Source organism: Crotalus tigris, unplaced genomic scaffold (genome assembly GCF_016545835.1).
Source record: "Crotalus tigris isolate CLP2741 ecotype Arizona unplaced genomic scaffold, ASM1654583v1 scf7180000017611.44802233496:7321179, whole genome shotgun sequence".
In the NCBI taxonomy this organism is placed as follows: domain Eukaryota; kingdom Metazoa; phylum Chordata; class Lepidosauria; order Squamata; family Viperidae; genus Crotalus; species Crotalus tigris.
Genome location: NW_024096511.1, coordinates 7,096,142 through 7,113,502, shown reverse-complemented (window position 1 = coordinate 7,113,502; position 17,361 = coordinate 7,096,142). Strand labels below are relative to the sequence as shown.

At 35.8% G+C, this 17,361-nt stretch overlaps 1 protein-coding gene across 1 annotated transcript in view; it reads right to left on the bottom strand.

Annotated features, from left to right (window-relative positions):
- The window catches only part of TRDN (triadin), a gene marked incomplete at its 3' end in the record, with an annotated part of 49,141 nt that overhangs the window by 14,122 nt on the left and 17,658 nt on the right, over nucleotides 1-17,361 (bottom strand). Inside the window, exons 3-5 of the mRNA XM_039322716.1 lie at nucleotides 16,430-16,567; nucleotides 12,257-12,286; nucleotides 10,347-10,376 (exon numbers count right to left, since the gene is read on the bottom strand). Coding sequence (XP_039178650.1) covers nucleotides 10,347-10,376; nucleotides 12,257-12,286; nucleotides 16,430-16,567 — 198 coding nt within the window. The remainder of the gene's footprint in view (nucleotides 1-10,346; nucleotides 10,377-12,256; nucleotides 12,287-16,429; nucleotides 16,568-17,361) is intronic.

The window sequence follows — 17,361 nt, the reverse complement described above, 5'->3', positions numbered from 1 at the left end:
AGAAAACTGCCAGAATCCTGCAGTAGCAAGGATAATCTCTGTCACCAAGGCAACCACCCCGATTTTTCATGAGATGGCACCACAGTTTATTAAATTATTGTGTGAGAGTATGTATTTAAAACGTATTCCATTGCTCCTTTTTCATTAGCTACAAGGAAATAGAGCAAAAACGGGGAAAAAATCCATAGCTTCTTAAATTGCCAATTTTATAGATGTTTCCTCACTGATGACACGAGGGTACAAAGCACTTATGCTGCAGTTAAGTAATTGTTTTATATCCTGTAAACTAACAGCTGGTTAACATTCCTTTTGGCAAGATATGATTCTCAATACTTTCGGCTGATATATATAGCCCATGTAATGCCAGATGTGGAAAGCGCAGAAGTGACAAATTATGTCCACAGACAGCTCAGAAAAATATTTTCCAGGTTTAAAATGCAAATAAATAAATAAAATTCTAGTGTGCTAGAAATGAATGCACAGCAAAGCTTCCTAATGAAATATATCACACAAAGTCTTTGATCAACTGATTTTACAGCACTGCTACAACTCCTTCAGCAATTATAGTTTTGTTCTCTGCAAATGGCTACACTTAATGTGTTCACATGGTAATATTTTTAATTTGTTTGTTTATATCCCATCTTTATTATTTTTACAAATAATTCAAGGCAATGAACATATCCAACATACCTTCCTCCTCCTATTTTCTCCACAACAACAACAACAACCTTGTGAGGTGAACTGGGCTCAAAGACATTGATTGGCTCAAGGTCACCCAAATATAATCAATGTAATGCAATACAAACATATAATCTGTTAAAGTATATGGAACTGAAAAGCACAAACTTTGTTTCAACAAAAGCAGATTGATGTGAAGTGACCAGATATATCTCACACTTACTAATGTCTTTGATAATATCAAAGCAAATATTTAAAGCTGTAAAAAAAACCCTTGTTATGTTAAAGCTGAAAAATGTTAAAGTTGTAAAAGAAATTAATGACAGGGTCTTGATATTTTCCAAGAATAAAACAGTTGAGAAGGGAGGTATAACGCGAGTGACATTTATATAAAAGGATCGCCTCATCAGAGAGTGATGGGAATCACTATCAGCTACCTATTCCATCTCTTTCTCATTAGAAACGAGAACACTGTTTGAAAGATCCTGTTTCTCAGATCATTAAGGCACTTTAGTCTCTTAGAGCAAGGGTCTCCAACCCTGGCAACTTTAAGTCCTATGGACTTTAACTCCCAGAATTCCCCAGCCAGTATAGCTGGCTGGAGAATTCTGGGAGTTGAAGTCCACAAATCTTAAAGTTGCCAAGATTGGGGACCCCTGTTTTAGAGGCTTGGCACAGTTTCCTTCCACAGAAGGTATTTTTCCACTTGGCTTAATACATGGCCATACACTCCAGTCAACCTGAAGAATTTATAATTGTTACAACTTTTAACTCATGTTCCCATTTACATAGTTTCTTGTGTAAGATATTACAAGAATGCTATCTAAAAACATAATCATCTAAAAGGAACCCTGAATACAGTGTGAATACAGCAAGTCAAACACATTTGCAAGGAGGGGGGGGGGGGAGAAAACCTGTACGAGGCAAGTAAAGGTATCCTGACCTGCAACAATTCAAAGTCTTCAATACTTGCTCAGTGTAAATGACAGATAGAATTTACACTCTGCCATTCTGTTGGGAGGTATGTCGTGGTGCTAATTTTAAATAATTTGTGTGCCAAACTAAATAAGAAATCTATGGTAAAAATCTTAACTGTAGAAAAATAATTGGAATCACTACCACCAGAAATGTGTAAATATTTAGATCAGTCTAAATATGGTCTGTGCCAGAATCTCTTATTTTTCTTTAATTACCGTTAGGTTTTTTTAAAAAAAAAATCACAAGAAAATCTGCTTTTTCTTTTCTGTTCTTTTCTTAGTCAGATTCTAAGGCTACCCACTCACCACTAACACTAGGCAACTTACAGAAATAAGAACAAGTTAAACAAATAATGAAAACGCAATTATAGTGGGAAGAAGAAGCAACCTACATCACAATTAGTGGGTTTGCACATCATCGCTAACCCAAGGTCCCTGGGAAGAGCCAGGTTTAAGTGCCTTTCTAAAGATCTATATGGTCAGAGTAAGCATAGCTGCAGAGAAGATACACTTCCTGGATCCCATAAAAAGATACATCAACCCATCAGCAAAATATTCCAACCTAAAAATAACTAGAGAAAAGCAGTCCTGCAATATCATATCAGTAACCAAGACTAAGATGTTAAAAAACATCTTAGCAAGCAATGGCAAATAACTTCTATACTATTTCCAAAATAACTACCCAACCATGTCCAAGAAGTCACCAGGACTCAAGCTTCACTCAAATGAGACTTGATTTTAATATTCATTTTTATAAACAGTTCTTAGTAACTTGCTTCTTTTCTACACAACATTCCAAAGTATACTTTTTTTGCACTTAGATTCTTCAGACATATATTGCTTATGATGATTTTTTTCAACCAAAATCTATGGATAATACATCTCTTTGTTACAAGCATCTGAAATGGGTTGAGCTATGATGGAACTTATAGTGTTGGATTGCTCCATTTTACTGAAAAATAAATCCAAAGTAGACTTCTTTTATGTATTTAACCATTCTAGAATAACATAGTTGAATCACTGAGAAGCAAACAATTGTAGATCTTAAAATCAGTAGTTCGTTGTTTACCAAGAAGATACTTGATTTGTGATGATTTTATGATGCATCCAAATATTAACGCTGTTTTGTTAGAGGAAACAAACAATACAGACTTAACATGGATTAGGTATTTATTGCTGAGAATTTTAAGCATTTTTCTCACTATGCATAGTTCCACAGAAGTATTCAGTGATGAAAATATTACTGCAGGCAAGTCAAACACATTATATTTCCCACAGCGGCAAATACTTTGATTTGAAGGTATTATTTTTGATTATTTTTTATTGGCAATATGTCTAAAAAAAGCAATGCATGAAAGCACTTTTAAAATCACATTCTACCCATTTGGTAAATGCTATACATAACAGTTCCTTACAATGCATTTAGATAGAAACCCTAATCATTTTGTAACTATCCTTTTCACATTGTGATTGACTTACATTCTAAACAACAATAAAAAATCTCTAGTTCAGTAGGCCTATTTATGAGCTATCTAAATAGGTGACATCATGTAGCCAACCTTGGCTGATCTAAAAAGCTAAACAGGGTTAAATCTACTAGTACCTGGATGGAGGCCAGCTTTAGCTGAGTTAGCTAGAGAAGACAACAATGACAAATTACTATAATTGCTGAAAGTTATATAGATATGTCCATCTTAATCTTCAGGAGTCAATCTCAATTCAAAAGGCATGCTAATCACATTGTGGCTGTTTGAATGACATCTGATCTTGGAAGTTAAGCTCTAGATGGGAAATCCTCAAGGAATTTCAGATCTGTTGTTAGATTGCAAAGCTAGAAAAAAATACCCTGGTAATAAATAATGGCAAAGCATTTCCACTTCACTGCCAAATTGCATAGAGGTAATCATTTAGTAATTGGGAAATGAGCTAAACTCAACTGCCTTTTTACTTTCACTTGTGAGCTTTTGAAAGCTGACTGGCTACTATAAGACATCAGATCCAAGACCAAATTGAACTTTGGTCTGATTTAGGAGAACCTCTATATTCTCTCTGAAGGAGAGTTATGTTTAATATAGTGTAGTAATATTTCCTCTGACTCCACCCATTCTTCTCCTGCCTGATCAAAGGGGAAGGAACTAGTGATACCACAAAGCTTTGCTTGTATTGACATCATGCTAAGCTTCATCTGACACCAGGCATAGTAAAACTAAGTGAGAATCTCTGTGTTCCCAAAAAAGTGACTTTGAATTTAGTTAGCATGATTTTGTGCTGCAGAATCTCTGATAATGAGATATGAGTGCAGTAAAACTATGCTAACAGACATAGTAAAAGACATGAAAGCAGAGAAAGTGCTGTGGCAAGAGAAGACCCTGCATGGGATGTACCTTTGGCAGTTAGCTATAGTAGCAGACATTGGGAAATCCTACCAGTGGTTGGAAAGGACTGATTAGAAAAACAGCATTCAGGCATTGATCATTGTAGCACAAGAATAGGCACTAAGCAGCAGATACATACATACAGTAGATAGATACATAGATACATACATCATATTCAAGAACCATTTGCTAGGATCAGTTAATGGGAAAAAATTGAGATCAGTGGTGTAAGATGGATATATGTCCCTCTTCTTTGGTCCAAAGTTTTATTATTAATTAAAGTAGGATAAGCATGGTAAAGAATGCATCAAATTAAATAAAAGAACAAGTTTACATGGTGGTGGCTTTGTTTTGTGAAAAAAAAAAACATTCTCATTTCTTAATTTTAGAAAAGGGTCATCCATCTGAAATAGAATAGACTACTGGGCTGTCAGATATGCACAACTGGAAGCGTATTGATGCTTCTAAAATTCTTGTTGATCAAATCTCCTGAGAACACCGTAGACAGTCAAGAAAACCAATTAATAGACAATCAAACAAATCAACCTAGATTTCTCACTCAAGGCAGAAGTGACCAGGCTAAAATTAACCTACTTTGGACACATTATGGGATGACACGGTTCTCTGGAACAAGCTCTAATGCTGGAGATGGTGGAAGAAAAAAGCAGCAAGGAAGATGGACTTGGATAAATGGCAATGAGTGCACTATTGGAAGAGCTGAATGACCAGATTAGGGATAAATCATGACAGAGAAAATTTATGTGGTTTCTAAGAGGTGATAACAATGTGGTGGCATATAATCAATCAATCAGTCAGTCAGTCAGTCAATGGTTCTTACAAATGCTCTGACATATGCTTTCTATAATGCCAGTAGCTGCCACTTACTCTTTTTAATACTGTGGTCACTAAATGGGTAGTTCTGATCCAAACCCTGCATTAATCATGGGAGATGCAAGTCATTAAGAACAAAGAAAGACAATATTTAAAACAAGCTTTGCAAGCACATCAAGAGAATATTTATGTAATTCAGGAACCTTTGAAAATAAAACTGCATTTTTCAACAGAAAAAACTATGAACAAAGATTCTGAAAACACCAGTCAGTGGGAAACAGTTAAGAGACAGCAAGCCCCATTCCAAACCATGGCAAAAGCAATTCAAATTAAAAAAAAAAAACTCATTGCCATATGGAGATATAAAGAGAAAATCAGTTAAACTCTGAAAGCACTAAATATGCAAATAGAGATATTCTTTAGAGAGGAGTGAATAGAATAACTAATTACCCAACTGGTGCCAATATCTGCCATACTGGCAAACTCTATCAAGTCCACAGGTTTTCAGGAGAGAATCTATGGCTTATATTTTAAACTGTTCTGCAGTTTAAAACATTTCTTGCTTTCTATTTTCATTGCTTGATTTAACCATGTCATAAAAAGTGGAAATCTCAATATTGTTTAAAATCACTATGGTTAAAAGGAAGGGGGAAAACATGACAATTTAGGGTTACACATAGCATACTAAGTCATTGTTTGTAAATAAACTACACTTGGGTGGCTGGGTATAACATGAAGTCATAAACTATGATGTTTCAACCGTAATGACTCAGTCCTCACAACAGGTTATCTTGATCTTTATAGGCATGAGAAAAGTTTCGGGAGATGTGCTGGACAAGACTATGCGTTGTTAGTTTTTTTTATAGTATCAACTTAATGAGATGACAATTTTCTTCAAATACTGTCTATTTTGTACAAACACATATATTCACAATATATCTATCTTTGGCCCATTGTCACTGATGTAGGTGTTTACATTCTGATAGAAGTGAAATAGCATAGAACATCTGAAGCCAATATAATTTCTCAAGCGATTAGCTATTTTGTCAAAAACCAAGTTTGGCTATATCATTGATCAGACTAAGTCAACCACTTTAAAGGCAGCAGATTTGGAGATCTTCCCCTGCCCCTCATTTGATTTCTCAGAGCTTCTCAGACATTTCTTTCTAATGGAGAACAGAATAGTGTATATTGCCAGTTTTACTTAGCTGTACTAGGCCTCTACCACAAAGAAGAAATAGGGGAGACATGATAGCAGTATTCCAGTATCTGAGGAGCTGCCACAAAGAAAAGGGGGCCAAGTTGTTCACCAGAGCACCAGAGTCAAGGATGAGAAACAATGGTTGGAAACTGATCAAAGAGAGAAGCAACCTGGAATTAAGGAAAAAGTTCCTAACAGTGAGGACAATCAACCATTGGAACAGCTTACCCCCAGAAATCATGGATGCTCCATCACTGGAAGTTTTTAAAAAGAGACTGTCTGAGATGGTATAGGTCCTCCTGCTTGAGCAGGGGGCTGGACTAGAAGACCTCCAAGGTCCCTTCTAGCTCTATTCTATTCTATTCTGTTTTGAGGTATGCTTTTCTATTTTGCTATCAGCAATCTTGGTAGCAAAATAGAAGAGGTCTGAAGGGCATGCCAATGACAATATCCCACAAATCTTTAATTATAAGTTACATCATTTAGAAGTATCCAAAAATAATGAATTCCCATTTGCATATAGATTCAGGAAGTGTAAATCGGATTAATTTTTATTAAAATGCAAACCAACTGTAGGAGAATAGGAATTATTCAGATTTTTGTAGGGCTTCCTAAAATAAAAGAAATTTTCTTCCACCTGTTACCATATGTGCTTGTCAGCTAACTTAAAACATTAGTGTTGCTTAATTTTTAATTTAGGAGGCCTTAAAAAAAATTTGAACAAACCATATCCTCCTACATGGAAAGCTAGTATCTGCCAATACCACTTTGACCAGCCTCTAACAAACCTTTCTTGATCCTTGTGTCAAAATACATAATCATCCATTCATTTACTATTCTTTTCCCCTCCCCTTTTTCTTTATTACTCCCTTTTTAGGCTCACTCCTCAGGCTTCCCAGATGAGAAATAATGTCTTTTTCTCTTGCTGTAGACATGCCCATTGACCAATATTACCTGCCTGTCACCAGGAGGATCCACTAGGATCCATCTATACTATTCCTATTATCCTCAAGAAATCAATTCCAGTGCGCCTAATGTTCTTCCTGCCAGTGGTGGCTCATCAGTGCAAAATTTTTCTGCATTTCAGGTGGTGTGATCCACTTGAGCCCCTACCGCCACCCTATCAATTATAGTCTTGTAATTCTGTCTCCAGTGCCACCAGCTCCATGCACTCCTTCATTGTTCTGTCAATAGTCTCCCATTTTTGGTTGCCTTAAAAGGACGTATTATACCTTCCCATGATCTCCTTTGATTTGAAGCCACTTGTGGATATTTGGGGTTATTTTGCGACTCCCAGTTAGAGTGTTACTGGCTAGTTGTCATTGCACCTCTTCCCCGTACATCTCAGCCTTCAACTCTCTTTTTTTTTTTTCCTACTTCTTCCCACTCTGTGTCCAAACCTCCTCAACACTGTTCAGTCTTATGCTCCTACTTCTTCACCAGCTCTCAGTATCATTGCCACCATCCCAATTGTTTGCCTTTGATTCGTTTTGCACAATCTTTCTATATTCTGTGTCCTTTTCCTTCACTTTTTTCTTCTTAGTTTTCTCTTCTTATTCACCTCACCATGGCTGCCATTATATTTTGGTCTCTTAGCAAAGTTCATTGGACCGAAGCATTTTTTTTCTGCCCAGCTCTGATATCAGGGCTCTGGTGGTTGTCCAGTATATGCAACTTTTATATTTTATTATTTATATTTATATTTTAAAGTTCCTTAGTTTATACCCTCATACTGAACAATGAAAAAAAGATTCCTTATTTACAGCACAGACCTATGAATTATTTTTAATCTGACTGAGACATGTGCCTTAATTTAAGACTAAACTTAATTAGGTGGCACGAAAAGCTTTCCATTGTAATATTTTGTCACAAGTTTTAAGTAATATTTAAATTTTAAGAGGAAATCATGATTAACAATGACAGAAATTCACTTTTAGATTTATATTTCACCACTCCTCAGGTGCTCCAAGTGGCCTACATAGCAACCCCCTCTTCTTTTTCAAAAAAATATTCCCTTGTTTCGCTTGTTCTCTCTGCCCGTCTTTTCAGATATTAGTATAACATTTCAGAGGCTTGCCTTTCCCCAACTTCACTTCTATTGGTCCACACCTTTTTATAATGGCTTTCCAGGCACTATATGTCTCATATGTATAATAAAATCTAGGACATAGCTCAGTGATTTCCATCAAAGTTCTTTTTGTCTTGCTTCCCTTGTCTAATCTTCTACATCCTGTAGCGTCCCTCTCCCTCCTTCTCTTTGGCAGATGTCCTGAGCTTTTTTTTTTTTTTTTTTTTTTGAGTTCCTGACAAGCCGAAAAGAAATTACTGTAGTTGTGAAATTTGTAGGACAGGCAATTTTAGCAATTGCTGAAAATACTACAGAAGGAAAACCAACACAGTGTTCAGATGCTTGCCAATGGAAATGAATCAGAAAGAGTCAGGATATGAATGGACAGGTAAGCCCCATTTTCTCTGTCCTCTATAAGCTAAAATATGTGTGTCTTTAGGAAGCTGTGAACAAGTTTGCCCTAATATAGCTGAGCCCTTATCTGTGTTCTTATCAGAATTGCCATTAATACATTATCTACAAGGAAGTTCATAATAATAATAATAAGAATAAGAATAAAGTTGGAAGGGACCTTGGAGGTCATCTAGTCCAACTCCCTGCTCAGGCAGGAAATCCTATATCATTTCAGACAAATGGCTGTCCAGTCTCTTCTTAAAAACTTCCAGTGTTGGAGCATTCAGAGCTTCTGGAGGACGGTTGTTCCACTGTTTTTTATGGTACTGTTTTTGATAGGTTGGGCTGTTTTTTCCCTTTGTGTAAATACAGATACAAAAAAAGAGTTGAGTAGTTCTGCTTCCTCCCTGTTGCTTGTCACCTTCTTGCCACTTTCTCCCACTAATGGACCAATCATTTCCTTAACTTTTTTCTTGTTTTTTACATGTTGAAGGAAGCTTTTTTTTTTTGTTATTTTTGACTTTTGTTGCACACCTTAGTTCATTTTGAGCCTTAGCTTTCCTCACTTCATCTTTGCAGGCTCAGGCTATTTGCTGATATTCTGCCTTAGTTATGTGCCCCTCTTTCCACTTTTTATACTTGTCCTTTTTGCCTTTCAATTTATCAGAGAGTTCTTTATGCAGCCATGCTGGTTTCTTTTGAGAGCTGTTATTTTTCTTCTTTATTGGGCTTTTATAATCTCACTTTTCAAAATTTCCAAAGCTGCTTGAGTTGTTTTCCCCTTGAGGATTGTCATCCATGGAATCCTTCCCAAGTTCTCTCTAAGTTTGTTGAAATTAGCTGTCTTAAAGTCCAAGACTCTAGTTTGACTGTGTTCTATTGCTTGTGCTTGCATAATGTTGAATTCCAGTATTGCATGATCACTCCCCCCCAAGGTTCCTGTGATTTCAACATCTTTTATCATTTCATCTCTGTTAGTGAAAATTAAGTCCAATATGGCTGATTCCCTAGTTCCCTTCTCTACTTTTTGGGAGAGAAAGTTGTCTGCTAGGTTTGTCAGGAATCTGTTTGATCTTCCACTTGGTGCAGAGTTTGTCTCCCACTTGATGTCAGGGTAATTAAAGTTCCCATGCTATTGTGATGTGCTTCCTGCACACCTTAGTTAACTGTCTAGCAAAAAGTTCATCTATTACCTCTGTTTGATTAGGTGGCCTATAGTATATACCTATAGCAATGTCATTTCCCCCACCCTTTTATATTGACCCAAATGCATTCAAGACAGTTTTCATCGTTGTTGTGCTCTGTTTCCGTAGAAATGTGGTTATTTCTTATATAGAGAGCAACTCCTCCTCCTCTTTTATTTGGTCTGTTTCTTTTAAATAATTTAAATCCCTCTAGTTGTGTGTTCCATTTGTGGGTTTCATCCCATCAAGTTTCCATAATGGCAACAATATCATGTCTGCCCTCATTTCTAATTCACCGTTTGTTGCTCATGCTCTGTACACTGGTGTATATACACTTGAGTCCTTTATGACTGACCCTGTGTTTACTTTCTACATAACCTACATAATCTTCTAATTTTCTATTCTCAAGGTAAGGGATTAGCCAGGCAGGGAATTCTGAAAACCCTTTTCTTTCAAAAGCTCTTCTACTCTTCAAAGTAGTTATTTCTTTTATCCCACCCACCCAACTCAACCCCTTTTCATCATTTTCTCTATTCTTCCATTGTTTTGCGACCCATGCTAGTAAAGTAAATGATCAGAAAGCTCCCATCCAGTGTTAAGATAAAAGATGAAATCTAATTGGTTCTTAAATTTGCTCACCTTTCTTTTTGACTGGTGGTTGGATTTCTTCTGCATGGGAGAAAAGAAAAACAAAGAAGTTATTAGTGAATTTAAAAGGCATTCTTCTGTGGTCTTGAACAATGTAAAAAAAGGGCAATTCTGCTGAAATTAAGGAAGAGGCTAATTTCCGTCTGAATAGGATGAGCTTGGAAGTAACTGATTCTATTTGGTTTTTTTTTTAACTCTGACTTTATTGTTTTTATAAATAACTCAAAGCAATGATCATATCTAATACTTCTCCCTCCCTCCTCTTTTCCCCACAACACAACCCTGTGAGATAGGTTGGGCTGAGAAGGAGAAGGATTGGTCTGAAGTCATCTAGATGGCTGTCATGGCTAAGAAGTGACTAGAATTCACAGTCTCCCAGTTTCTGGCCTGATGCCTTAACGACTAGACTAAACCTGCTTCTTTAATACTGACTGCTGATTCAATAGGACACCATTCTGGAAATCAGACAAGTGGCTGTCCAGTCTCTTCTTAAGACCCCCCCCCCAGTGATGAAGCACTATAATTTTAGTGACAATGGCATATACAGGTTCTACTGATTCACTATCTTCATCAGTTGATGAGTTTGAAGAATTTCACTGATCCCCACTTTATAGCTAAACCTGACCAATTTCATTTAAACATTCTCTTTCCTCCTTGTTCATATAGTTGGGACAAAAGCTATTTCATTAGATATGGGAAGAACTGGATCCCAGAGCACTTTCCTCCATTTTGGAGGACGTGGATTGAAAGCTGCCGAGTTTCTCTTTCAGAAAGAACTGACTCCATCAGGGCCAAGAACTTCATTCACAATTTGTTCCCAAGTAGGGGGGCAAATATCGGTTGTTTTTTCAGAGTTAATAAAGAAGAATATTTTCTTGTCCATCATTACTATTCTAACAGAAGCTGCACCTCTTATACAAAATATAATGCCATTAATTTCTATAGTGTTTTTCAGTAAAAAAAGAAAAAGTCCCCAAGATGGCCTATAGAGTTTAAAATGGAAGCATTACATTCAGACAAAGCCATTGCCTCCATTGAATGAGCAGCCTTATTTGATTCTTTTCCATTTTCTGCATTAGTTTTTATGGAACTGCATGAGCTTAAGAGGCCTTATTTGCAAAGGCAACACAATGTAGATAAATGTGCTAAGCACCATGCCATTTCAGTCTGTATGCAGTTCTTTGTAGGGTACTTATAGGAGTTAGGACAAAATATGATGAGAAAGGCTTCCTCATTTGGGGAAAGTCAACTTGATCGACTAGATTTCCATACAGAGAATCTTTAAGAATTCAGTTATCCTAGATCGGGGTGTAAACTGCCAGCCCACGCCCTCCCCATTGCCGGCAATGGAGAAAAAGTCACGATATGTTGCGACACGTTACGTGACATTGCAAGTTTGACACCACTGTCCTAGATCAATGATTTTCTGATATGATATTATTTAAATGGGGCAATCAGCCACTCTCCTTTGTTCTTAAAGAACTCATATTCAATTTTTCTAAATATAAAAAGTAGTGTTTGGAAAATGTCACCCTCCCCCACAAAAAAATCCAACTGTTGAATATTTAAATATCACACAGCTATTAAAAACACAAGGATTTTACGAAAAAATAAAATAAGCCATCTAGGGCAGTAGCAATTTACTCAGGCTTTTAAGTTTAGTGGAGAATACCTTTAGTTATTCTTTCGAAGTCTATTACATGTCAGAATAATTCAGGCATGCAACTTGTTATCTAGGACAGGAGTATGGCTTTCAAATGATATTTATCCAGAAAAGGAACGTGCAATTAGCAGAAAGGTGCGTAATTAGCATAGCACTGCCAGGATAAAGCTGCATTTTTTCTCCCCTAATACCCACTTAATCGCACAAAGCATGTGATTCTTTATAGAAATCAGCAAACCTTTTACTTTCAGGGATGGCTCTCCTTCACCTAAGTCAAGATAGAAAATAATAATCAAATGAATAGCAGAATAATAATCTATTTGCATTCTTATTCCATGCTAGATTATTTTCATATTTAAATGCAGTCAAGCATTATGAGTGGTAAAAGAACAAGAAAAAAGAAAAGAAGCTCTATTTTAAGCTTTTTGTTTTGCTATTTTTATGAGCATATCAGGATTTATGGAAATGATTGTGATCTGAGATAGGAATGGACAAATATAAGTTTGTACATTGAATTCAAGTGGCCCAAGTACCAAATAGATTTTTTTTTCACTGCAATTTCAGTATTTTCCATTCTAATAGCATCTGTTATGCCAAATCTGGTTTCATTCCCTAAACCCAGTGATACATGCTCACCTCTATCATCCTTTTTATTTGTCCTGATAGTCTCAGATGATATGGTGGCAAAGGAGTTCTTTTTTATTATTTGGGAAGGTTGGACCTTCTTCCTTGACCCGAGGCCTGGGTTGCCTATATATGTCCTACAATTGTTAACTTTAGGCAGTCTAATTAAATAAAGTGCCTCCAAAAATCCCTTAACTTTGAGATTTTGACATGTATCATTACCTGCCTATAAGTCATTTGAACAAATGATCATTGAGGTTAACCACTTTCAGTCTGGGACCTTTCAGATAAGCTGAATTATATTTTTCATAATTCCCAGATGTCTATGAATTATAACATAATATAATTGGAGTGTATGTTAAAGGTTGCTATTATTAGCAGGGCTACTTCAGATGTAATTCCTAAACGGTACTTCAAAATATTCTTGCCTTTTTTAGGAAAAAAAAATAACAGATAGCTGCCCTGTCAGGATAAAAAAGACTTATCAAAAACATAGGCAAAATAAACATATTCATTCATTTTGTCTCTAATGTAGACCCTCAAGTAAAGTAAGTAGTACTATGTTTGCTTTTCCTCATCTTTCTTTGAGTGCCAAAGAGAGTTAGGGGCCCAGGGATTTTCATATTTGGACTTCCCTTTTATTCTGAAGGAATAAAAATAGGCCTCTCATTGTTCCATATTCTCCTAAATAAACTGTATCCTTAGTGAAAGAAGAGGACACAATTTCACCTGGTCAATATTTTTAAGCAAATATAGATTAGAAGGATAAATCTATAGTTGACCAGCAGTAGACTACAGAGAACGTGCTTTTTTGTCAATATCCGTGTTGGTTTTCAAAACAGCTTGTTAAACCATCCCAACGCATTTTATCTTACTGTAATGTCTTGCATTGTGTTTAGAAATTGTTATATAAATTAATAAGGTATGCTATGAAATTAAGCTATATGGTGTACTAACTGTTGACATGTATTGTTGATATTCCTGTTTGTTTTTTGCTCTATTATTTACAATTACTGGAGTTTAATTAATGATGAAAAAAAGCATTGTTTTGTGATAAGGTTTACAGCTCCAAGCTGCATACAAAGAGAAAGTTGCCTTAAAAAAGAAGGCATTCAGAGAATGTCATCCTTCTCTCCCTTTCTCTCCCTTTTCTCACATTTCATAAGTTAATCAAAACTGTGTAGAGAAAAAGCACCTTGTGGATTTCCCCCTCCCATGTATGTACTATTCATTATGACAGAGATAGCCCTGCAAACAGGCAAATTTTCTGTCTCAAGGTTAGCAATGGGACTAACTTCCTACTCACAGCTAATATCTAGCTCAACAGAACATGTTAGATCATGAAATAAAATCTGCCTCCTTTACCAAGGATTTCTAATGTATCCAGAAAGTATTATATAAGGGAGCAGTGGGCAGCTATATATATTGATTAAATGAATAAATACATTTTCTGGGATTATGTAACTGTCCTCTGAAATTATCATAGGATCCTGGAAAAAGATGAAGCAGCATTAAAGAATATCAGAGAGGTGCTATGTCTGTATTCCCTCGTGTTTTGGAATGCAAACTATTGTCTGTTCCTAATAATGACCATGACAGTTCTTTTAGTTTAAAAGAAAAATATCTTTCAATCAAGCCTTAAAAATAGGAAGACTTCTAGTATCTTCTCTTATTGGAGTTTTTAATTGGTATATGCAATACACGTTTTCCAAAAACATAAAAGAATCTTCAAATGTTAGAATTCTAATCTGCCTTAGTTTTGAGTTCTTATGAACATTACTACTATAATGTACAAATTTTTAATTAGAAATTATGTACTTTTGAAAGTATTGCTGGATTATATTTAATAAAGGCTTTTTGAGAAAGAATATCATTCATTCAATTCTTTTTCAAATAAAATATAGGATATAATTTGAAACTGAAATTATCTTAGTAAGTATCTTTTATGATTACAGTTTTACACTTTTATTGTCACAATTGAAAAACCTTACGTGACAATTCTTGTTTAGAAAGGACTAGAGAAGTGCATTTCTGGTTTAATAACATGGGTAAATGATCCGATACTCTAACCAGAAATGGGACCCAGTGGTATAACAACATAATGGTTAGTATTTGCAGGCGGTACTAATCGAAGATCCCCACAGTGGTTGAAATTAGGTGCTACTTCAAATTGTCAAATGTCCTTGCCAGGAGTAGTGTTTTTGTTCCAGCTGAGTTTTAAGTATATTAGTTTAAAAGGCATGTGATTTGGGGCTATAAAGGAACATCTCAGTCATGAAATCATTGCTTACAAGTAGTCCTTGACGTACAACAATTTGTTCAGTGACTATTGAAAGTTAGAACGGCACTAAAAAAAGTGACTTGTGACTTATGACCATTGCAACCATCCCCTTGATCACGTGATTTACATTTGGATGCTTGATAACTGATTCATATTTATGACGGTTGCAGTGCCCCGGGGTTATGTGGTCACCTTTTGTGACCTTCTGACAAGCAAAGTCAATGGGGAAGCCAGATTCACTTAACAGCCGTGTTACTAAGTTAACAACTGCAATGATTCACTCAACAAATTACTCACTTAGCAACATAAATTCTGGACTCAATTATGGTGGTATGTCAAGGACTACCTGTGCTTCAGGACTATCTTTTAGCCACCAAGGACTGGATGGGGTTGTTTGTGCAGCCTGGATTCTGGTATGCTGCAGACCGGTGTTGGTCCACAGCCCAGGGGTTGGGTACCCCCTGCTGTACTTTATCCCAAGTAGCAGATAAGCAACATACACACACACACACACACACACACACACACACATATATATATATACATGTATATCCCTACATATACGCATATACTTTCCATTGTCACTCAAGAAGCTACCCACTACACTGTGATAGCTAATTATCAAGTGATGTATTTTGCCTAGAAATTTGAAACTACATAAACATGAGCCTCAAATACGTACTGTTTTATTATTATGTCTAAACAATAATTCATATTATCTATACCATAGAAAAAAATTCTGGTATGGTGAATTGAGTTAAAAAGAAGCTAATTCTGGGCTGTTAAGCTGTTTATTTGTGAGTTTCATTAGAAGTTCCCAAGGACTGGCACATAACCAATTTTTAAATTACTTTAAAAGGGGGGAAAGGCCCCAGAACTCCCCAGCTCCCCAAGCCATAACACAGGCTCTTGTTTAGTCAAAACAATCAAAAGCCTCTTTGAGCTGTTGGACTTAGCTATGCAGTTTCCCCAAATTACTGCCAATGTATATGTTGACAAGACCACAGGTAGTACATTAACATTCAGATTTTCTTTCAGCTGGACTGAAATGTTATTGTTTATGCCAGCAGCTCTGACACCTACTGATTAATGCAAAATGTAAGGTGGGCCAAGGGAACACCTTTAGATTTGAAAGCATCCAATGTCCATTTAGAATGGCTGTTGCTCAAATATTCCTCTCTCACTTGAAATTAAAATGAAAGACTTATGAATAGTACAACTGAAGCTAATTCCTTGGCAGCATGTTTCTCCTGTAGTTCTACCATTTTTGTATATTTTAGAGCAAGGCTGAACACAATGCTAACATTTTAGTTCTGGCATTTTTCCCCTAATAGCTCATGAAATACAATATGAAAACCTATTTTACAAAAAAAAAAAAAAAGGAATTATATTGGCCATTTTGTAAACTTTAGTGCTTCACGAGTGACATTTCATATTCATTTCTGCTTTTTTAAAAAAAATTGCTATAGCAAGATAAATCAAATCAACAGCCTAACTTAAACCTACCTTTTCCATTCTCATCTTCATCTTCAAATATGAGGTCTGACAGTAAAGAAAGAAAGCCATAAATGGAATTGGTGCTCTCTTCCACAGCACCATGCATGATTCTGAATGGATCAGTGGTGAGCTTGTTTATAGACTGCCCTAAATGCAAAATAGAAAGATAGAGAAGGAAGAAATGAAGAATGGGTTGATTGATTTATAACCATCAGAATCCATCTTCTAAGAAGTTACTTTTTATATAACTTATAATAAAACTGCAGCATTAGAGTAGCCTTGGTGGATCTTTTGGGTCACCATTCACTCAATTTAAAGAAATACTTTTTGAACTCTTCACAATCACTTCTGAGTTTTACCTTCATCCATGAGCCTGTTGATTTTCTCCAACAGCTCTAGAAGGTTGGGGGGGGGTGAAGCAGGATTTATTTTTGAAAAATCCATACTGATTTTTCTTTAGCAAGACCTATCCTTCTATACACTTGATTATTATTTTTTTGTACAATTACCATTTCACTCAGAAAAAACATTAAATTGCCAAGCCTAAAATTTCCTGAATCTCTCTTTGTTTCCTAGCTAGTTGTCTATTTCAAATACATTGAAAGAAGTCCATAACATTTCCCACAGTGGATTTTTTAATAATTATTATTTACAGTATTCTTTTTCTGACTGTTTGCACTTTTAATTATGATATATATAAATAACAACTTTTTTATTTCCTGAAGGAAGTCTTTCTACTTTTTAGAGCTTCCTCGACTCTACAATCAATCCATGCTATCTTCTTGGATTTTGCTGATCCTTTCTTATAATGTGATATTTTTCTGAGTCTCATTACTCTGGTTTTAAATAACCTCAAAGAACTGGTTGTATTTACTTCTTTTCAGTTTCTTTTTCATCATCTCCTCATTTTGGGGCATTTTCCTTTTATAGTATTCTAAAGC